Here is a 23526-nt window from a genome sequence, read left to right as displayed (position 1 = left end):
TGTGTCTCTTTATTTTGACGTCATTGACATCAAGGCCATCTGAGTTAGCAGTGTACTTTTAATCATGTCAGTTCACATTTTTGTAAGGTTGCCCATCTTACAGCATCTTCTGTAGATTTGCCTTGATGCCTGGCTAGACTGCTATCAACATAAAATATGCAGTAGAGCCTTGTGAACATTAGTTCTTCTGTCTGCTTTTTATACCCAGATGTTCTACATGTCCAGTACTTGTACTAAAGTTCCATTAAGTAGTCATCCTCAATTGATTTTTTTTTTTTTTTTTTTTTTTTTTTTTTTTTTTTTTTTGGTTTTGGTTTTGGTTTTCGAGAAAGGGTTTCTCTGTGTAGCCCTGGCTGTCCTGGAACTCACTCTGTTGAGCAGGTTGGCCTCGAACTCAGAAACCCACCTGCCTCTAACTCCCAAGTGCTGGGATTAAAGGTGTCCACCCAGCTTTTTTTGGTTTTGTTTTTGTTTTTTTTGAATTTTTGACTATGTGATTGAACTCAGTCTCCAGGACCCTTCTCTCCCAGGAGGTTCAAACTAATAAGCATCTCAAAGTCCCATCTTGAAGGTCCCATCCAATCACCTTAGTAGTTTTCAGGGCTTACAATTTGAAGATAATGGAGATACTTTTACAACTTGAATTCCTAGAACTTAAGCTTTCCTCAGAGTTGGAAACAAAGGCACAAATTCCTTACTACTCAATACCAACTCTAAGTAGAAACTACTATAGGAGAAAAATCCTGGAAACCATAATTCTACCTTAGCTAAACTGAGATAGCCCAAAGCTACTGTGGCACCATTGAATGCCCTGTCAAAAAAATACTACTAGGCAGCTTCCCCACTTCTTGTTTCTCTTCCACCACTAACATACAGACCACTTCCAGTGCCTTTATCTTTCTCTTCGACTTCAGTTTTGGAGTACTACAATTTACAATATTGTCTTTTCAAAAAATTGAACACAAAGAAGTGGACTCAGCAAGAACCTGGAATAGGGAGTTAACAGAAATGGGAGTTCCTGCTTAGAGGATACCATTGTAATTTTGTTCCCCATTGCTATGATACTTGGACAAAAGTAGGCAGAAAGGATTTAGCTCACAATTTCAGGTCACAGGCTATCATTGTAAGGAGGTCAAGGTAGAAGAAACTTGAAGCAGTCATGTTATATTCACAGTCAAGGGCACTTCTCTGCTCTAACAAACCACAATTTCTTGCTTAAGGAATGGTGCCACCCATAGTGGACAGGTCCTCCCATTTAATATAATCTATATAATCCATCAAAAACATGCATGGCCCACCCTGATCTAGACAGTCCTTCATTGAGATTCGCTTCTGAGGTGATTCTAGATTGTGGCGGGTTGACAAAAACTAAACAGTGGTGCTGGAGAGATGACTCAGTTGTTAAGAATATGTACTGCCCTTCCAGAGGATCAGAGTTTTGGTTCTCAACAACTGTATTGGGCAGCTCACAACCCAATATATGTAACTGCTCTTGGTGTCAGTGGGTACTCACATATATTTGGCACACACATATACATACATACATACATACATACATACATACATACATACATACATACATACGTACGTACATACATACCAGTAAATAAAAATAAATCTTAGAAACAACCCTGTAACTATAAGGGTACAGTATCTGCTCAGGATACCTCAAGACCAAGTTCTCCGTACAAAAGATAATTTATTTGTGCCAGAGGGACAAAGGGCAGGGATAAGAATGTCTTAAGGTTTTGTTGCTGTGAAGGGAGATGACTAAGGCAACTTTTATAAAGGCAAACATTTAATTAGGGCTGGCTTAAAATTTTAGAGGTTCAATCTATTAGAATGGCAGGAAGCATGGCAACATGCTGGCAGACAGGGTGGTAGAGGAGCCAAGATACCTTGATCTTAAGGCAGCAGCAGGAGACTGTCTCACTGAGCATAGAGCATAGCTTGAGCTTTGGAGACTTCAAATCCCATCCCCACAGTGACACAATTCCTCCAACAAGGCCACACCTACTAATAGTGCTGTTCCTAATGGGCTAACCATTCAGTCTTTGGAGGTTAAACTTATACCATCACAAAGAGACAAAGACAAGAGATTGAGGGTGAGGGAGAAGAGAAAGGGAACAGGGGAGAGGGAGAAGGGGGGTTTTTATTCTAGAGAGGAATAAAGGACCTCTGGATAGAGAGGAGACACATGTGGCCTGTAGGAAAATGATGGATTGTAAAGGTTAAAGGGGAAGCCCCGTGTTTGGATGAGGTGTTTAGTTTTAATTGGGCACGTTAATTAGGTGAGCCAAAGGGAGCTTTTGATTGCTGGACTTTAATACTTTGATAGCTAGACCTTGTTCTTCAGTTTCAGAAGGAAGGATTAGCCAAATAAGAGAACAGACCTTGGGGGCTAGTTTTAAGAATATAATCTATCAGTTTTCTAGCAAGGCAGTGGCAATCAGGGAGAAGGGCAAGGCCTGCCAGAGTCATGCACGCCATACTTGGGCCAGCTAGAGTCCTTTTACAAAGCATCACAGAGCAGAAAGTTTCAATTAGAGAAACAAGTCTTACTGATCTCTCGCCTAGTGTGATGAGCACCATAATATTAATGTGTATTTCAAGTGTGTTTTGTCACAACAAATTAAGTATTTGTGGTGAAGGTGATGGATTTGTTAGTTACCCCTATTAGATTACCCTACAACATATTTCCTTCTGAGTTATTTCTTAATAAATGTCTGAACATTTACACAATTTTGAGGTTTCATTATGATCTGGGCTTTGCTGTTTGCATAATTCAAAGCTCTTTATATCCTATGTCTATAATGTAATATAGTATGTCAATTTTGTCCTCAGCTTATGATGTTAAAACCAAAAAGTTTTATCATACTACCTTTAATGATGTTATATAGTTATACTTTAAATTTTTTTTTATATTACTAAGGAGAAATGGTTGGCAAATATAAAATCATGCTGGCATGTTTAGCTTGAGTGCTAGCATATTAATATGTAAATGTGAGTTCCTTTTTTAGAAACTAGCATTTATCGAACTGTTACTGCATGCTAAGCTACTTCCAACCATTTTTTGGAAGAGAAATTTGGTACCCTCCCAAAGATAGGCTGAGTGGAACCTAATTCATATCTAATCAGCCTAATGCTAGAAATCAGGCTCTTCGCTTCCATGCTTGCTTTAATTAGGTGTGACAGCATAAGCGGAGATATAATTGATTTTGATATTATGGCTTGTTGTTTGAAACTTTCTTTCCCCCTTCGAAATAGAGTCTCATAGAATGCAGGCTGGCCTTGAATCCCCTATAGGTCCATGGCTGGCCTTGAACTCAAGATTCTTCTGCCTCTGTTCCCCAAGAGCTGAGATTACAACTGAAAGCCACCTCTCCAGGCTTACTTATATAAAGTAAGAAACTGTGGCATAGCAGGATGGCTCAGTGGGTTAAAGCACTTGCAACATAAGTTGCATGACCTCAGTGCAATTCCCTGGCGGCCACGTAAGAAAGCTGATGTGGTGGCACACATCCATGATGCCAGCATCCCTTCTTCAGTGAGATGGAGGCAGAGCCTGGAGAAATGCCTGGAAGATCAGAGGTCAGCATGTCTCGAGTATAATGCAAGGCAGAAACGCTAAGAGAGACGGTGCCTCTACGCAAGGTGGAAGAAACCTGACCTCTGGACACTGTCCTGTGATCTTCAGAGGCCATGGCGTACAGTTGCACCCATCCCTACATGCCATATATACAAACCCAACAACAAGAATAAAATAAAGTAAGTGAGGTTTGGTTTTGTAATTTCAGTATTTTTCCTCTTAAATGGTTGTAAGATTCTAGCTACGTAGGCAACTATTGCTGTTTGAGTCCCGGTAAGTGAAATGCAAAATAGGAGTCATTGTAACATATTTGTTAATTCTGATTTTGATATACAAAGATGTATTGATACTCCATTTTAAAAAGACTACTTGTATGTGTTTAAAGTTTTTAATCCCTTAGAACAAAGAATATACATGGTTCAAAACCAAAAAATGTCTCTATTGAGACATACCACACCCATTCTTGTGTCTTCTAGCCTGCTCCTTACTTACCATTTTCCAGCATGTAATCACGTTATTAGTTGAGTGGCATTCCAACATTTCTTTGTTCTCATCTCACCTCTCTTGCATATATGGTCATTTTGTGCTTAACAGCATAATCAAGATGTCTTGAGTTGTGATTTTTTTAAAAAGGTTTATTTATTTTATGTATGTGAGTACACTGTTGCTGTCTTCAGACACACCAGAAGAGGGCATTGGGTTCCATTACAGATGGTTGTGAGCCACCATGTGGTTGCTGGGATTTGAACTCAGGAACTTCAGAAGAGCAGTCAGTGCACTTAACCGCTGAGCCATTTCTCCAGCCCAGAGTTGTGATTCTTTGAATGCAATTTTTGTGTATCTGGCAAAAAATGCCTTCAGCAAATTTGTATAATTAAAAAAAATCTTTACATGCCTTATTATCTTGCTTTATCTTGACATCAGTGTACATTACACTGTCCTTTAGAAAAACAAACAAGCATAATGTTCTTTGCCTCAGAAATGGGGATGGGGGTGTGATAACTCGGTGGCGAAGACAGGCTTTTTTCCCCCCATTTGTTCCATTATCTCCTTACTAACATGTTTCACAGATGGGAAAGTAGTCACTTCCTTCCCTATCAAAGAAAAAGTTCCAAATACAAAATAATGTGCCCAAATTTTAGAACTTCAAACCACATTAGATTCACCAGTCTCTGCTTTCTGAGTTTGCATACAACTTGAGCAGCTGCCTCAAGCTCCTGACACCAGGACCTCCCTGCCAGGAAGGGCTGTATTATTTACTGAACTGTGGGCTGACATAACCTGGCTCTCCAACAACCTCTCCAAAACCCTTAAAAGCAAACAAACACATGAACCCCTACTTTAATATGTTGAGTATTTCCTGTGTCCTGTATAATGAGCATTAACTAACTTTGCCAAAACTACTCTTATTAAGGTCAACATTTAATTGGGGCTGGTTTACTGGTTCAGAGGTTCAGTCCATTATCATCAAGATGGGAACAGGCATGGCGCAGGCAGAGCTGAGAGTTCTACATCTTCATCCAAAAGCTGCTAGTGGAAGACTGACTTCCAGGCAACTAGGGTGAGGATCTTAAGCCCACACCCACAGTGACACACCTATTCCAACCAGGTCACACCTCCAAATGGTGCCACTCCCTGGTCCAAGAATATACAAACCATCACACTTGGTAAGTTGGTAGGATCTTTAGCATTTGTGTTGGTTTCCCATTAGAGTAACAAATCACCAAAGACAATCAACCAGTGGTGAAGAACGACTTCTTTTAGGCACTTGGGTTTTAGAGGTTTAAGTCTATGGTCAGGCGGAGTCACTGCTGTTGGGCCTGTGGTAGGGTGGTGCATATTGGCAGGGAGTATGCAATGGAGCCAAGCTCTACAGACTCGATGGCTGCGACGAAACAGGGCAGGAGGGAGGGAGGAGTGGAGGATCACAGTCCCCCTTCAAGAGCATGCATCTAATGACTGGAAGACCTGTCACGAGGCCCTACCTTTCAAAGTTTTCACAAGCTGTCAACACGATGATGGGGCCAATCCTTACAACACTCTGGCCTTTGACGGACTTCCAGATCCAAATCCCAAAGCTTCATGGTAGAGTGCTCTGTACAAGCTAAGTACTTGGTATGTGTTTGTAAACTGAGTTGACATAAATGCAGTTCAGATTTCATAAAAACCTCAGTGGCCACATATACAGATGTGCTCTGAGGATACTTTCTTTTTTTTTTAAAGGCTTATTTTATTTAATAATGGATGTGGGGGAAATATTAATTTAAAAAAATTCTAGAGCCAAACATGTTATATCATAACTAATCCCTAAACTTGGAAGGTAGGAAGACTGTCACGGGTTTGAGGTCAGCCTGCACTGCATGAGTGAGACCCTGTTTCAAACAACCAAATATAAACCAGACGGAAACCAAAACTGTTTCTGTAGCAGAAAACAGAGACAGTGGGTACAACTTATAGGTCATGACTCCTCCTCCCCAGGAAAGGACGTGTCTCAGCTAAAGTCACAATATTCTAGCCTTTGTCACACAGCTGCTTTCTGCAAGTCTAAAATGGTCATAGATATGGTGGGAAGACATTAGCACACTTACTCACACTCTTTGTTTTGGCAAAACTGTGCATAAATCTATATCTAGTTTCTTTTACCATTTTCTGTTTTGCAATTTCTTTAGAATTTAGGGAAAATAACTGTTTTATTTATGGTAAGAACACTAAATCTGTACTTATCATTGTAACAGAACACATTACCTTAGCTGAATAAACGTGAAAGGTTCTAAAACTCCCACACATAGTTTCTGTTTATTTTTGAGATAGGGTTCCCTGTGGCTATTTACATAGCTATAATTTTTCATTGTTAAATGTAACCATTCATTGTTAAAAAAAAATCATGGGTGTGGTTTTTCAGGATATAAATTGTTAAATACCACCACCAAAGGTGTAATAAAAAAAAGATCTCTATTTGTGCAGTGTGTATGTGTGTGTACGTGTGTGTATGTGTGTTTACTGGTGCCCACTAAGGTTTGAAGAGGGCAACACAATCCCTCGGAGCTGAAGTTCAATCCCCTGCAAGAGCAGCAAGTACTCTTACTTAACCTTTGAGCCATCTCTCCAGCCTAAGGATGTTATCCTTTCAAAATGTAAAGAAGTAATACTGAGAATAAGCCCAGCGGATTCAAATTCCTATATAGCCAGGTGTGGTGTTGCACACTTTTAATCCTAGTACTTGGGAGGCAGAATTCCAGGCCAGCTTGGGTTCTGTAGTGTGTCTCTTTGTCTTAAAAAAAAAGTTTCAATGCTACAATAGAGTTCTCCTTCCTATGAGTAGGGCCACAAATGATTACAAACTTAACAGTATGTTCTACTAGGTAATGCCGTTATAATATACATACCCATTCTGCAGTAAAATTGAACATGTAATTTGACACCCGTTTCCATGATTTTTTCCGTTTCTCTGGCCAAGCTTGGCAGGTCACCGGTGGAGTAGCTGAAATCCACTTGTAGGTTGCAGCATCCTTAAAGCTTTGATTAGGCAACAATGTTTGTCTCACAAAACCAGCTCACCGGGTAGGAATAACTATGCCACCAACCACAAGCTCTGTAATTACTGGCAACACAGCTTTCAGAAAAAGACACAGAGTATGTGATTCAAGACTGAGCACGTTTGTGACAAAATTGCCCTTTGCAGAGGCGTTTGCTACTGAGCTAAAATATAAGATCTCCGCAGAGGCCCCTTCGAGCGTAGGTGATGAAAACCGTATCTATTGTGGGAGATTAAGGACCCGTCTATTAAAACCAGAGCGATCGGCAAAGGCAGAGCGCAGGACAGAGCAGGCAGAGCTATTCCAACTCTCTTTAGTGGGCTGCAAAAGGTAGAATAGTATACGATCTAACAACCGAAACACAGCCTACACGTCCTGGCATCCTAGAAAACGAGACAAGGCTTCTGCCAATAATGGGAAAGGAACATTTATGGAACACCTGATATGTGCGAAGTCATCTTTCAGAAAAGAGACCATTTAAGGACTCCTAAACGGTGATGGCGGAATTGGCCTTGTAGCTCAAAAGAGCACGTCACTCGGATTCCAAGTAAATAAGAAATATACTCAATACGCGGAAGGGAGGGGCAGGTAAAAAAAAAAAAAAAAAGAAAAACTGAGGGAGGTAGCAGTAAGGAAAAGGTAGATTTAAAACAATTCTTAAACATATAACCATATTTTTCAAAGTAAAGCCTCTTCAACTTCGCAGCTTAGAACTAATAAAAACTCAGGAATGATATCTCCTGGAAACAGACAAACTTTAGCGGTGAAATACTAGCAAGTCCCTTAACATCCGAAAACACGTGGCGGGGGAGGGGAGCAGGAGGCTGGACCAAGGACTCCTACTCCCATCAGCCCTTTCGGCAGCCGAGAGTAGCTGTGGAGGGCGAGCCGACGCCTCGCATGCCGGGGCTTGTAGTCTTCTCCCGGCACCTCCCCGTGGGTTTGCGACGTTTAGCGACTGTGGCGCCTGCGCGCGCTGGGCCGGCGGGGCTGGGGCCGTGGCGGCTCGTGCCGGGTGATGCTAGGCGTATCCCTGGGCGCCAGGCTGTTGCGGGGCGTGGGTGGCAGGCGCGGGCAGTTCGGGGCGCGAGGTGTCAGCGAAGGTAGCGCAGCCATGGCGGCAGGGGAGAGCATGGCTCAGCGAATGGTCTGGGTGGACCTGGAGGTGAGAGTGCGGCCGGGGCGAGGAGGGTGCGGGGAGGCGAGCGCAGATTCGCGCGTGGGACCGAGGGACTCCCCTGTCCCGGGAAGCAGCAGGGATCTGGGTGTCAGGTGCGACAGGTGAGCACGGCCCCAGGAGCCCCGAGTCAAGAGTTTTTGCGGGGTCTGGGACTGTCCCTGGACTGTGGGGTTTCTTTCCATCTGGGTGGAGCCGTCCATGTGTCTCCCCTCTCCCTAGCCTCGACCTCCACCCAGAAGTGAATTTGTGTTACGCGTTAGTGACTCTGAGGATCGTGGGTGAGAGTTGGGGCAGCGACTCTGAGCCCTGCTCCGTCCCCACCTCCTAGCCTTAAAAGACTAGGTTGCTTAAGCTAGGACTCAGGAGATGACTCAGCCTTACCCCTCATTCCATAAAAGAGAAAATTGAGGCCCCATTGGAAGATTCAGGTTACCCATTTTAGTTTTAACGCATTCATACCTAGGCCTCTCTTGAACTCCAGTTTTCTGCTTACGAACTGAGTTCATTTGTTAACTTTTTTTGTTGTTGTTGTTGTTGGGAAAACTTCGGAAACCATTGTAAACCTCCGAGAGGTAACGTTCGTGAGCTCACTTTTCTGTAGTCAAGTTTTCATCCTGCTTATTTTGAGTCTGTTCCCAGGACAAATGTGTTTGACAGTAGCTGGCCCGCCCGCAGGAAGTGCCTTTAGCAGTCTCTGAGCACTCAGAACTTAATACCCTGAGTACTGCCCAGACCATTACTGGTCATAGAATGTGAGCTGGGTCCACACAAAGGAATCTCTGTCAAGTAAACTTGGGCAGCACGCCTTTAATCCTAGCACTTGGGAGGCAGAGGCAGGTGGATTTCTGAGTTCGAGGCCAGCCTGGTCTACAGAGTGAGTTCCAGGACAGCCAGGGCTACACAGAGAAACCCTGTCTCAAAAAAATAAAACAAAAACAAAACAAAACAAAAGGTGGTTTCATGTGTTTGTTATATGCTTGTTTATTTATGTTTTACAGATGACAGGATTGGATATTGAGAAGGATCAGATTATTGAGATGGCCTGCCTGATAACTGACTCTGATCTTAACATTTTGGCTGAAGTAGGTGATGCCGTGTAAATACATTCATACCACTTAAAGGGCATTGGGGATCTAAAGGTGCCTTCATCTGATCTCACTGAAAAACGTAGCAGATTGAGGTCTGTGTAGATTAAGGCCCAGTGCTATATTACTAGGACAATGTAATATAATATGTTAGAGTTGGTATTGGAACCAACATAATCCACTTCATAACCGGATTAAGTTTTCAGTTGAAATTGACAGAACTCCCCCTCCCCCAAGGCTACAACAGTTCTGCAGGGTTTACACGTGTATTCTTAGTCCTCATGATGATAAGATAGGCTCTGTTAATGATGTTCATTGTCCACCGGAAGATATTGGGTTACAAGAGATTTGGGGGACTTGCTCAAGAGCATTTGGCTAGGTATTGGGGAAGCTGGTTAAACTACTCTCTAAACACAGGCAGTCTCAAGTGTTCCCACCAGTATCCAGCCAGCTGGGTCCTCATCAAGCTTGGTGTCCCCCGACAGAGTTTCCCATCTCTATGTCCTACCTTCGGCTTTAATTCCATATATAGTCCCCCTTATACCACTCCATCAGGGGTTGGTTCCAGGATTCCTCTGTAGATACCTAAATCTCATTCCCCTGTATCCTGGAAGGAGATGCAGTATTTCTCATGTACTTTGAATCACCTCTAGATTGCCTGGTGTCATTCTTGTGCTCCCAATAGAATACCTGATACGACGTTGGTGCGTGTAAGTAGTGTTTAAAGTAGTGTTTACACCATGTTGGTTAGGGAATGTTAAGGAAAAAAAAAGTATCCGTATGCGTTCCTTACAGACCAATGACGTTTCCGTCTGAACTGGGTGACTCCTCCCAGATGACACCCATTGTCCCAGGTGGCCGTTGCCTTCTCAGCTAGACTGTGTGGTTCTTGCACCTCTGTGTTAGGGTTTTAGAACATCTATAGACACACTTTTAGAATGTGTGCTCACGGTGATTTTTATCACTCTGTTAAATGCTGCCTTTAACTGAAACCTTTAGCAGAACAAATAGAATAGACCTGTTGGCACTTGCGTTTAAGCACCCGTGAAGCGTTTTAAAAGATGAAATCCCTGACCTTGATACCATCCTCAATATTCGAAGTCATTAAAGAACAAAATAGGCCAGGCTTAGTGGCAGGAGTCTTTAATCCCAGCACTTGGGAGGCAGTGGCAGGTGGATCTCTGTGAGTCTGAGACCAGCGAGGTCTATATGACTAGTTCCTGGGCACTCAGGGCTACCTAGTGGGGGTGGAGAGATGGCTCAGCAGTTCAAGCATGTACTACTCATTCATGAAGACAAGAGTCTGTGTCCTAATACCCAGGTCTCACGAGCCCCTGAATCTCCACCTCTAAAGGACCTGACCGGACCAGACACATGCATACGCATAGAAATCAAATGAAACAACAAAACCTGTAGACATGGAGCACGTATGCCCGCGGAAAGAAGAGTCTAGTTAATAAATTAGGTTTTCAGAGCGCAGGCTCAGTGGACACTGGAGCCACAGCCATTTCCCGTTTACAGTTAGGACGTCTTTTTATTCCCTGGGTAAGCAAAAGGACTTTTCATTCCCTGGAGAAAGCATTTTTTAGCTGGGCACGATGTCACACACTTTTCATCTCAGCAGTTCAGAAGGCAGAAGCAGGGTGGTCAATGTGAGTTTGAGTCTAGGCTGGTTGACAGAGTAAGTTCCAGGTCATCTTGGGCTATACAGTGAGACTCTGTCTCAAAACAACAACAGCAAAACCTAAACAAAAAAACAAACAAGCATTTAGAGGTGAATTCCTGTCTTGTAGTGGCAACAAGGCTTATCATCTCGTTGAGAACCATGAGACTATTATATTTCTTACAACAGTTTCCTGTATAAATCAAGTCCCGAGCTTTCTTTCGCTTTGGACACTTGTTTTTCTGACTTGGGATATTTTTGGTGATGAATGGTCAAGTGTCTTTATTTTGTCATCCCTGCTCACTCTTGGCTAAAGAAGTGTTTTTCTTTTAGACTGTGGATGACCTGAAATGTGGTCTAATGGATCAGTTGGTTGATATGTACTCGGGGAACTTTGGTGTGTGTCCGTACAGTTGCTCATGAATAGGGTGTTTGTTCAAAGGCTTAAGTCAGATGAGGATAAGGGTATTAAGAAAAATACTTAAGGGATGTCAGTTGCATGGGGAGTATGTTTTATTTTCATGGAAGAGTCTGAGGAAAGTGTTGTTTGCTGATAGAAGCATCCTGTTTTGCAAACTTCATTTGGAGTCTTAGTTTGCCAAAGGGCAGTTTAGAAAAGGTCAGGTGATTTATAGTATGGATTTCTGTTCTTCAATTTTTTTTTTTGACATAGCTTTTATTTCTCCACCAAGATTGTTGACATCTGTTTTTGTATTTGGCTACAATTCAGTTTTAGACAAGTGGCCTATTTTAGTACAGTTCTAGACTAGCTGTAGAGTTTACTCTATAGTGGCTCAGCAGGAAAGGCAAAGGCTCTTGCTGCCAAGCCTGACAACTTGAATTTGATCCTTAGGAACCACGTGGTGGAAGGAGAGGACCAGCTCTCAAAAGTTGTTTTCTGGCCTGCGCGCGCACAAACACACACACACACACACACACACACACACACACACACACACACATGCACAGAGGAATATGTTACACTTACATTCTTGCATATAAGTAAGTAAGATCAATACATTTTAGAAAAAGAATATAAAATGTGTTGGTTATATAAACTTGCATTCATTTCAGTGATTGGACTGTGAGTTTACCACCTTACCAGTGTGTTTATCACCTTACTCCTTGCATTCTGTTAGGGCATGATAAAGAAAGTTAGACTTTCTTGTGACCCTTGCTTTTTAAAGTGAAACAAAAATCATTTGCTAAATTCCACGTGTTAGGCTCTGTAACAGACTCACAATTTCATCACCCGGGCCAGAGGGCTGGCCAGCAGGCTCGGTAGGCGGAAGCATTGCCTCTGACACTGATGACCTGAGATTAGTATCAGAACCTGCTTGGTAGATGGAAGAGGTGACTCTCACAGTTGTTCTCTTACTTCCACGCTCGTGTGTGTGTGTGTGTGTGTGTGTGTGTGTGTGTGTGAGAGAGAGAGAGAGAGAGAGAACACACAGATAAAATGTAAGGGCTAGAGAGATGGCTCAGTAGTTAAGGTAGTACACTGCTCTTACAGAGGACCAGAGTTCAGTTCCCAGCACCCATGTTGGGCAGCTCCTTGGCTGTCTCTAACTCCATCCATCTGTGCTCCGTGGCCTCCAAGGACACCAGCATACATGTACACAGGCAGACAAGAATACACATAACTAAAAATAAAAAGTTTTTTTTTTTTTAATTTAAAGAAATAAGTAAATTGAACTGAAAATTCAAGGACCATTTTTCTTTAGGTATTACTAGTTATTTCTGTAAAAACATTTCCTTTTAAAATATAAAACTACTGAAAATAACAGGGTAAGTGTATCCACAGTGCACATATAGCAGTCTGTTGTGTTTATTTGGTCCTCCTCCTCCACAGCCTTATCTTCTTCAGAGTGTTTGTATTTTCTTCGTGTTTCGTGTGCAAATATAAATGGGTATTAAAAACAACAAACATGTCTAGGTGATGGCGTCAGTCAGTACAATGCTTGCTGTGTAAGCAGAGAACCCCGACCGAGTTAGATCACACCGACATAAGAAGCCAGCCTGGCAGTGTGCATCTGCAACCTCAGTCCCAGGGAAGTGGAAATAGGTGACTCTTTGGGGGCTTGCTAGCCAGCGTAATTGGCAAGCCCTAGTTCCCAGGTGGACGGCTCCTGAGGAAGAACACCACAGAGGAAGGTTGTCCTCTGAGCTCACATGCATGTGTACAGAGGCCCCTCTCCCAGTACACTCATAAGTAAACACAAGTTGAAAGTAGGGTTATTTCTGTTGATTCTTCTGAGACAGGGTCTCACTTTGGAGCTCTGGCTGGCTTGGAACTTGCTATGTAGACCAGACTGGCCTCAAATTCAAAGAGATCCGTATTCGCCCCGACTCAGCCTCTCAAGTGCAGTGGTCGAAGGTGTGCAGCACCGTGCCGAGAGCGAGCTTCTGATGGTTCTTGATGACTAATGGCTCTCCCCACCCACAGGGTCCCAACCTGATTATCAAACAGCCGGACGAGTTGCTGGACAGCATGTCAGACTGGTGCAAGGAGCATCACGGGAAGGTAACATTACCAAATGCCAGGATTGCTGCTTTGGGGATCGGTCACAAGCTTGTCGCTCCCCACATCTGACTGCGCCCTTGGTGGACGGTGTTATAAAAGGGTTAGAGGACGGTGGCTTAGGCAAGCCCGGGCGGCTGCTTGCTTATTCACTTTTCACTCTGGGACCTCTCCGAGATTACCTCCTCCTGAATACCCTCTTTTTTCTCTCTTCTACATTCAGTCTGTCGCGAACGCATTCTGGAGTTTTGAGTGTTACTCAAGTCAGTCTTTTGGATAAGGTTAGACCTCGACCCGCAGAGAAGGGGGACTACCGCTCGTTGGGAGCTGTTTCTTCCCAGAGGTTCTATCCTTGGACTCTGAGCGCCATCTTTTCTGACTGTGGAAGTAATATTAAGGAATCAGGAACAAAACTTAATTCCGTTCGGCTTCTTTAAGGCACGAAATTGGTGTAAAAGATGGCAGTTTCAGTTCAAACTTGAGCCCCCAAGAGTGGGTCCAGCTGTGGTTCACAGTTACCCGTTTTAGAAGTGAAGTTTCATTTTCTGGGTGCCTTTGAAAACTGACTTCATGTGTTTGTGACGGGGGGCTGGGGACTCTCTCTTGCAGTCTGGTCTTACCAAGGCAGTGAAGGAGAGCACAGTCACACTGCAGCAGGCAGAGTATGAATTTCTGTCCTTTGTACGACAGCAGACTCCTCCGGGGCTCTGTCCACTTGCAGGTAAAATCCAATCCTATGTCTTATCTCGTAGATAGTCTTCTATAGTAGTGGTTCGAGTAACTGAAGTCCCAGAGAGACCAGCTGAGGTCTTGCCTTCCACTCACCTGATTCGGAGTGCTCGTCCACTTTTATATATCGGTGCAATGGCTTGGAACTCGATCTGAGAAACACACATGAACTCAGCATCACCCCCCCCCCGTATGTTTTTATTATGGAAAAAAAAATTTCAGATGCACAGAAAGGTTGAATTTGGTCATCATTAATCTCTGCCGCCTTGGATTCCCCTTATATTTTTCTGGCTGCTTTTGGACATTTGAAAACAAATTGCTAGTTTTGCCATACTCCTTCCTAATGTCCCCCTCAAACAGCTCCTAAGAGTAAGGACATTTTCTTACATAACACAGTATTATTATTGCATTGGAAATAATCCCATTTAAGAATACCTGTGGTACCCAACCCACATTTGAAGCGCCCTCAAGTGTCTGTTTTTGAACTCAAAGTTAGTCGTTGCTTATATATATTTTATTCAGTTATTTTGTTTCTGGTTGGTTAGTCTAAAGTCATTCACCTGTCTTTTTTTGTAACACTGATTTTTTTAAAGTGACCAGATCTACTATAGTAGGATTTTTAAAGGGTTGACATTGTCAGAGGGAGGGTAATGTTCTGTTGGGTATGTGTGTTTACATTTCTATATGTAAATTAATGTGGCAACTAACATTTTAAAGACAAGGAAAAGTTTTGGCATTACACATAACATATTGTATAATTTTTTTTCCTTAGCTGATGCCGCTGATGTCTATTTTAAAGTTCTCATTTAAAAATCCAGTGTTTAAAATAGAAATTACTGTATGAAAGCATGAATGTGGATGTGACTTGTCAAAAATATTGGAATGTAAAATAAAGGTTTATCTATATATGATTCAGTTAAAGTTTTTAGTGTTAGTAGTGTGGATTTTGTGACACTGGGAACAAGTTTGCACATCTGGTAGGAACTTGAAAAGTAACAGACTTAAACGCTTTTAAGTGTATGGAGTGCTAGACGCTCATCCGCCCACGAGAGGCCGCTTTCGAGTTTCTTGTGAAACTAGACTGAGGACCCGCTGGGAATCTGGATTGGTAACTACCCTGAGGTACTCAGACTCATGGAGACATCCAGAGATGCTTTTTAGGAACGGTTAACGTCCATTTCCAGTATGATCTATGAATGTCTGTATCATTCTGTTAGAAATGCGCAGACGCGGTATGCTTCCTGTCTTTCTAGGGAACTCAGTTCATGCAGATAAGAAGTTTCTTGACAAACACATGCCCCAGTTCATGAAACATCTTCACTATAGGATAATTGATGTGAGCACTGTTAAAGAGCTGTGCAGGTAAGGGCTGCATTTAGGATCCGTTACATTACCTCGTGTAGCGTGTCTTAATGGAGTACTTGTAGAAAATAATCAGCTAGAATAGAGGGCGCTGAGTGGGTGTTTGTCTTCCTCATTCCAGTCTCTTTTCCAGGAGCCCGAATGTATTCTGAGTGGCGAGGCTTGGGAGAAATGTCACAAGTCTTCCACACAGATTTCGTTAAAAGCAGAGAGTGTATGCGTTGGCCCGCCCATTGGGAACACAGAGGTGGAAAACTCTTTGAGTAGCTCAGGGCCTAGTGAGTTGACAGAGGTGCAAAAAACACCTTAAAAATAAACCGCCTGCGGACCTGTGTAATGGGAGCGCTTATGCAGATTATGAGGGGGCCAGCAGGAGCTTATGGGCTGCAGCAGCACGGGGAGTCAGAAAGCTTTATCTGGCACACAGCCTTTTGAATGAGATTTAGAGGTTTGAATGAGGAACGAGCATTCCTGAATGCAAGCAGAGATGGGAGGGTGCTCGGGAATTGAAAGCTAAGACAACACAGGCACAGGGGTGCTGGCATAGAGCACATAGGCACAGGTGTGCCTAGCATGCAAGAAGTTCTGCCTGATGCTTGGATGAGGGACGAAAGAGAAGCATTAGATAGGGTTAGTGTTTCCAGCTGGTAGATGGTGGGACTGAGTGTTCTAAAGAAAAGGAGAGAGGGAGACTAAGAGCCACACCCATGGATGGGAGTGGAGGATGTGTAGTCCTATGTATAGTAACTTAGAAGTGTCTAGTGGGTCGGGTGGAGATGCCCAGTAGTTAGATATGTAGGACAGAAATTGTGGCGAGGGCTGGGTTGGCGTTAGAGTCTTAGGAGTCCTCTACATTGACAAAAGCTTGTTTAAATAGAGTATCTCGGGTGAAGAGGGGAAACGCCTTTCTCCATTGTGAGTCCCTCAGAAGAGGCTGGGAAATGTAGCTCAGTCGGTTGAGTGCTTGCTTAGTGTGTAGTCGATTCCCTGCCCCTCCTAAACCGGGCGAGGTGGAGCTTGAGGATATGGAGGCCAGCCTGAGCTCCCCGGGACTCCGTCTCAAACCCAGAGAAACCAGTAGATCGGTGACTTGAAGGTGACTGCTTAGTGTGCTTGAGATGGCTGCCTTTGAGAGTTTATCATTTTTACTGTGTATAGACGCTGGTATCCAGAAGATTATGAATTTGCACCGAAGAAGGCTGCTTCTCACAGGTAAGATTGGGACCTACCAAGGGTCTGCCGGGGTGACACAGGCTCAACCCCAGTTCCGACTTCTAAACAAGAACCGCTCTACTCCGTTCTTCCTTCCTGGGCAAAGGATAAGTCTGAGTAGTGGAAGAAGGAAAACTTTCTTTTTCATTTCTTTATTTATTTTTGTTTTTTCCAGACAGGGTAGCCTGTTTTTTCTCTGTGTAGCCCTGGCTGTCCTGGAACTCTGTAGCTGGCCTAGAACTCAGAAGTCCACTGCCTCTGCCTCCCAAGTGCTAGGATTAAAGGCGTGCGCCACCACCGCCCGGCGAAGGAAAGCTTCGTCACACTGAGTCCCGAGCTTGCTGGTCAGGCTTCTCGTCCTCAGTCTTTGACTTTTTGGTTTTTGTTGTTTTATTTTTTGTCACATAGTCTGTTACTTTCTTAAAACTTGGTTTGGAAATAAGATGAGACAGTTTGTGTCCTTTGTGGAAACTGGCACCGTTGGTCCCCTTCTCCCAGAGGACACGCAGACAAAGGTGGCCGTCTGACGTTAGAACAGTGGAAGAAGCTCTTCTGGGTACTTGTGCTTTTCTGGCGTGTCTGTGCTTGCATATATCGTTTCTTTTGAAATTTGCAGCCACTTAGGAAGGACAGCTGACTGGTCAGTCTGACTGGACAGTCTGAGGGAAGCATTTGGTTTCCTGATTTACTTAGTTGATAACACTGAATACAGATCTGCTTAGATGATACTGTGTAGTGTACAGTTTGAGGCATCACAGAAAGACCAGTCCCTGAGCTGGAAGGGCCTTCTGTGTTTACAGGGGTATACCCAAAGGATAGCAAACCAATCCAGCTCTAAGACACTTTATCAGAAACGAGAAGGTTTGGGAGTTTCGGCTTTTCCCAATTTTATTGATTTTCTTATGTGTGAAGATACAGAGGACAGCTTGCAGGCGTCAGGCCTGGGGGTTGGACTCGGGCTGTCAAGCTTGGCAGAAGTATCTTTCCCCGCCGGCCCATCTCACCAGCTTCAGTTTAGGAAGCTGATAACCACCTACAGTTCCCCATCATGATATCCCTAAGTAGGTTTGGAGAAGACTTGCCTCTGTAATATAACGGGCAGACGTTTCTTCAAAGAAGTGTGGCTACTCACACAAGAAGGCACAACTCATACCTGTACATAAACTTATGTCAGGATTAGGCCAGGCTTTGCCCAGTGGGTTCTGCGAGCAGCTTGAGACGTCCGGTCTGTTTGAGAGATGTACTGCTGTGTAAGAGATGTACTGCTGGGGAAGCTCCTGCCTCACCGTCATAAGCACTTAGACCTAGGCGCAGTCCCCAGAACCCATGTCACAGTGCTGGGCGAGGTGGCGTGTGCTCTGTTCTCAGTGCTGAGGGGACAGAGAAGGGCCCCGAGGGTCCCGTGCTCTGCCACTCTAGTCTAGTTGCGGGGCTCCAGACCAATGAGAGACCCTTGTCTCAAGAATTGGATGGCATTTCTGAGGGTGAGACCCTTGGTTGTCCTCTCTCCTACATGTGCATGCATGCATACATACATGTATACATACATACATACATGTGAAATTATATCTCCAAATAATATTTCACATTTATTCTTTGACAATATCATGCATATTTCCAATGTATCTTAATCATATCTACCGTAGCTCCCCCCTTCCCATCACTACGCCCCCTTCCTTAAGACATTCTTTAAGTATCCCCCTCTTTATGTCTGTTTTGTTTCTTTTCTTTTTTGTGGGGGTATGGGTGGGTTGAGACTAGGTCTCTGTGTAGTTCTGGCTGTTTTAGAATATACCGTTTAGACCAGGCTGCCCTCAAACTCAAGAGCTCTGCTTGCCTCAGACTCTGGAGTGCTGGGATTAAAGGTGCACACCACCACACCTAACTTCCTTTTGTTGTTGTTGTTTAACCTACCGAGTCACGCATGGATGTGGGATCATCCACCAGAATATGGGTGGCCCTGGCATTGAAGGAAATTGACCCCCTCCTCTGGCAGCCATCACTTGCCAATAGCTCTTCAGCTAGGGGTAGGGAGCTATATTTTTGAGTTTTAGTCCTCTGCTAGACACACACACACACACACACACACACAGGACTTAGGAAGAAAGTGGATTACTGCCTTAGTCACAGAAGTGAATGCCATAAAACTCCAGCATTGATGTTTGTGCAGTGAATTCTCTCGAAGAGGCCCTTAGCCCACCACTGTGGACTGACTCGCTTGCACGCCATTTTAATAGTCACGGTTACCTGATTTCTCAGGCTTCAACGGCTGAGAAACAACATTGTCGGAGAAGAAAGGCTGTTAGGTGGAGGCAGGCTGCCACTGGTCCTAGCACAGATTACCACAAGAGAGGAGGCAGGGCCTCCTTTATGGCTAGCTACTGTATGATCTGGATAATTGGCGTTCATTAGGATGACTGAGTCAGGAGCTGTGGTGGGTATGTAGGTGGATTCTGCTTGGGGGCGCCCCTAACTATTGCATAGTGGTTCCCAGACTTTGGGTCTTGGGCTGCTGCTGGGAAGTTTTCCATGAATGTGTTTGGTTCCATTGCAGAAATAGTGTATGTGTAGTTCAGGCTCTTCTTAGGAATTCACAGAACCGGGTTAAGTTAGTAAACGCTTTGCAGAGGACGTTAGAGAGGGAGTGGCTAACCGATCCCCTCCACCCGAGACATGCGCCACAGTCCTCTGGACCCGTGTGGGGATTTCTGATCTACTTCTAAAAGAGAAAACAAAGCCGCACCGGCCCCTCTCCACACCAGCTCGAGGCCACTGCCTGGCTCCTGGGTGACTTGGAACAAGTCTCGGTTTTCCATCTCTGGGGTTTGGGGTATTTTTTTTTTTTCTTTTCAGTGTGGTGTGTTTGCTTGTAGGGCACTGGATGACATTAGTGAAAGCATCAAAGAGCTTCAGTTTTACCGAAATAACATCTTCAAGAAAAAGACAGACGAAAAGAAGAGGAAAATTATAGAAAATGGAGAAACTGAGAAGCCTGTGAGTTGATGCCGGTTCTCAAGCCGCAGAGCCTGGCTCTCAGAAGCCACGTTAGCGTCTCTCTCTCCTGCTGATCGCTCGACACAGCACCTTTTCTAAAGAAAAAAAAATCTTTTTTCCAGTTAACTTTGCATCTTCATACTCCTCAAGCAGACATCACTCTTCCGTTTCTTCTAACCTGCTGTTTCTGTTCTGACAGCGGCTCCTTTGTAAGCTTCAGGCCACACCCACCCCCTCAGTCCATATCTGCACTTGCTCATAGGCCGGTTCCTTTTATTTGAATAATAAATAAAGCTAGTTCTATTGAAATGCAACCCTTCGGCACCCTCTGCTCTTTATCACACAGTTGTTGGGTACAGGTGTTTTTTAAGTAGTGTGGCTCAGGCTTAAATTACTCAGAATGCCATTGATGAACTAAACCGTGTGTTTCGAACAGGGAGTAAACTTAAATTTCTTTTGCTTTACCCGTGAGAGTGGAGGGGGAGGAGCTAGGTTGTAAGATTTGGGCTCATCATTACCCAGCTAACAAGCTCTGGGATAGACCACTCTCCACCACGTACAAGAAATTCAGGTAAGCACACAGGGGTATGTAGGGGGTGGTCCCTAGCCTCTGTTAGCTAGAGAATATGTGCCAGGCAGTTTCCGTGTTGTGTTTAGAGAACCAAAACTAGCCTGTTCCCTTAGGTGAGTAGCCAAGAAGGGATTTCAGTGTGAATATGTTAAGTCCCCAATCTAGCTAGTCAAAACCGCTGGACAGGCACCCCATTCTGACTGACATCCCCTAAAGGCTATTCAGAATTGGGAAAGGGTGGCCTGCCTCTTATCGAGAACCACCAGAAAGACTTTTATGATGGTCTCAAGTTATACCCTCATTCAGGTTCTTGTGTACTGTGTAGTTAGTTAGTCTTAGTTCCATTGCTGTGAAGAGACACCATGACCAAGGCAACTCTTATAAGGACAACATTTAACTGGGGCTGGCTTACTGGTTCAGAGGTTCAGTCCATTACCATCAAGGTGGGAGCATGACAGCATCCCGGCAGGCATGGCGCAGGCAGAGCTGAGAGTTCTATGTCTTCATCCAAAGGCGGCTAGTGGAAGACTTGACTTCCAGGCAACTAAGGTGAGGATCTCATGCCCACAGTGACACACCTACTCTAACCAGGTCACACCTAGTCCAACAAGGCCACACCTCCAAATGGTGCCACTCCCTGGTCCAAGAATATGCAAAGCGTCACATATACATAGAATAGAATGGTCCTCATGTGTGCTGGTTACCCATGCAGAGAGCCGTAGGTAGTGGACTTGAGCTGTCAATATCTTCACCTGAGATACACTTGAATGTGGGCTGAGTTGTATTTCCTAGACATCTTTAGAGAGAGAAACGGAGGTTTTTGGTGGAACTTCTGCCAAAGAACAAAGTCAGCTTCAGGTTCACATATCTTAAAATGGTCTGTGGGGCTAGAGAGAGGGCTCAGAGGTTAAGAGCACTGGCTCCTCTTCCAGAGGACCTGGGCCAGATTCCCAGCACTGATATGGTGGCTCACAACCATCCAGGCAAACTCCAGTCTCAGGGAATCCGACACCTTCTGGCCTCTGTGGCTGTTGCATGTATGTAGTGTACAGCCATGCATTCAGGCAAACACTCTTCCACATAAAAATAAATGTAGAAAAGTTTGAATAGATAAAGGGGCTAGAAAGGTGGCTCAGCAGTGAACAGTGTACACTGCTCTCGTAGAGGACTGAGTTTGCTCTCCAGCACCATTGTTGGGTATTTCACAACCAATTACTCCAGCTCCAAGGGATCTGGTGCCCTCTTCTGGACTCTGAAGGTACTGCACAGAGACACACATGCAAAGTTTGACCAGATCAGCATTTTTCAACTTTTCACAGAGGTCGAATATCAGATAATCCTGCATGCCCAATACTATATTACGATTTGTAACAATAGCAAAAAATACAGCTATAAAGTAGCAAAGAAAATACATTTATGGTTGGGGCTCACCATGGACATGAGGAACTGTATTAAAGAAGGTCACAGCATTAGCAAGGTTGAGAACCACTGCTTTTTTCTTAATGGTGTGGTTCAAATAGTTAAAACTGATGAGCAAACCGGACAGTGCCTGTAGGTGGGCAAACCGTGTGTATGGCTTTAGTAGAGGAATCCGGATCCCAGTGTCTTGGCTCCCACTCTTGCATTAGAATCTGCAGTACAACAGCGAAGACTTATCTTCCCAGATTTGAGGTGGAAACACCAAGCCTCCCTCCGCAGTACTAGGTAGCTAGGTAGCATCACTGGCACTTCCTGTGTCGCAGGCACAGAGCTTGATGCCCTAACCATGACACTCAGGCTCATTCTAACAATTCTCCCAGTTGGGTAACATTCACTTCACAGATACTGAAAATTGAGGTTCAGGTAAGTGAACTTGACGGTGTTTGAGATGTAAGCCCTATTCCTTGGTTTGTGTGTGTGTGTGTGTTGAGACAGAATTTCTCTGTATAGCCCTGGCTGTCCTGGAACTCACTCTGTAGACCAGGCTAGCCTCAAACTCAGAAATCCGCCTGCCTCTGCCTCCCAAATGCTGGGATTAAAGGCCTGTGCCACCACACCAGGTGCAATCCCTATTCCTAACTGCAACATGGATGTTGGCATAAGCCATGTATGTGGTCACACACAGCTGGGGACTTCAGTTTTCATCTCGTCATGAGGTCCTCAACCTTCCCAATGCTGCGACTCTTTAATACAGTTCCTCATGTCATGGTGAGCCCCAACCATAAAATTACTTTCGTTGCTACTTTATAACTGCAATTTCGCTACTGCTATGAATCGTAATGTAATCATCTAACATGTAGGATATCTGATAGCCAGCCTCAGATATCCTCAAAAGGTTGGTCAAACTGCCATGTGTCTCTGGGTGCAGTGCCCTCAGAGTCCAGAAGAGGGCACCAGATCCCTTGAAGCTGGATTGTCTGGTGCTTGTGAGCCCCAGCCTGGATGTTACAGCATCCAACAGGGTGCTGGAAACCAAACTCTGGTCCTCTGCATTGTGATAGCCACACAAATGGCTACCTTCCTGACTTCTGTATCTTACTTTGTTCTGTATCTTGTTTACTAGACCTGTCATCCTGAAATAAAGCCCATATTACATTTAGTGAAATGATTGGCACCTGGCCTGAGGTGAGTCGGCAGACAGGCCTGAAGGCTTGAAGCTGCTCATTACTTTTTACTGTGCTTAAGAAGTGAGGAGTTCTCTGTACCGTGCTGGCACTTTGGGATTTTTTTAGGGGTATCCCTGAAGCTCTAGAGTAATCTCTGTGACGCGAACATTGGTGTAAACTGCAACTTCAGCTCAAAAACCTCCACATGTGTGCTATGCAGAGGCTGCTACTCTTGGGGCCTCTTGTGTAGTGATTCTCCTGCAAGCTGTATTCCTGGGGACATTAGATGTACTTCCCCTACAGACGGCTCAGGAGGTGACCGAAGCAGCACCAAGGGATAGTCTACTTTAGCACTGCAGCCATTTCACAGAGGTAAGTCATACCTGAGTGGTCTCATCTACAAAACAGTACTGTTCAGAAACCAAAACCAACCAGATAAAACGCTGACACATGCAGAGAGAAACTGATCTTTGGCCACTTTTTTTTTTTTTTTTTCTTT

At 44.2% G+C, this 23526-nt stretch overlaps 1 protein-coding gene across 4 annotated transcripts; it reads left to right on the top strand.

The window, feature by feature from the left end:
* The first annotated feature begins 8085 nt into the window (after nt 1-8085).
* On the top strand, nt 8086-20185 carry Rexo2 (RNA exonuclease 2). 4 transcript variants are annotated; one of them, NM_024233.4, is made up of 7 exons: nt 8086-8290; nt 9304-9387; nt 13500-13577; nt 14184-14295; nt 15557-15665; nt 16824-16877; nt 19751-20185. In NM_024233.4, exons 1-7 carry the CDS (start codon nt 8144-8146, stop codon nt 19878-19880), a joined length of 714 nt encoding a protein of 237 aa, NP_077195.2. In that variant the 5' UTR covers nt 8086-8143; the 3' UTR covers nt 19881-20185. The 4 variants fall into 4 exon arrangements, with proteins under 4 accessions (NP_077195.2, NP_001344430.1, NP_001344432.1 ...); NM_001357501.2 differs by lacking the exon at nt 9304-9387; NM_001357503.1 differs by lacking the exons at nt 15557-15665; nt 16824-16877; nt 19751-20185 and adding an exon at nt 14327-14536 and having other exon boundaries at nt 14184-14236.
* The last annotated feature ends 3341 nt before the right edge of the window (nt 20186-23526 follow it).

The sequence above is a fragment of the Mus musculus genome, chromosome 9 (genome assembly GCF_000001635.26).
Source record: "Mus musculus strain C57BL/6J chromosome 9, GRCm38.p6 C57BL/6J".
In the NCBI taxonomy this organism is placed as follows: domain Eukaryota; kingdom Metazoa; phylum Chordata; class Mammalia; order Rodentia; family Muridae; genus Mus; species Mus musculus.
The sequence above is the reverse complement of the archived record's forward strand: the minus strand, read 5'-3'. Positions and strand labels throughout refer to the sequence as shown.

Bases quoted from the DNA above. Each gene is read 5' to 3' on its own strand.
- Rexo2 (NM_024233.4), top strand. From the start codon at position 8,144: ATGCTAGGCGTATCCCTGGGCGCCAGGCTGTTGCGGGGCGTGGGTGGC. The intron at 15,666-16,823 runs GTAAGGGCTGCA...TACTGTGTATAG, and splicing joins ACTGTTAAAGAGCTGTGCAG to ACGCTGGTATCCAGAAGATT. The intron at 16,878-19,750 runs GTAAGATTGGGA...GTTTGCTTGTAG, and splicing joins AAGAAGGCTGCTTCTCACAG to GGCACTGGATGACATTAGTG.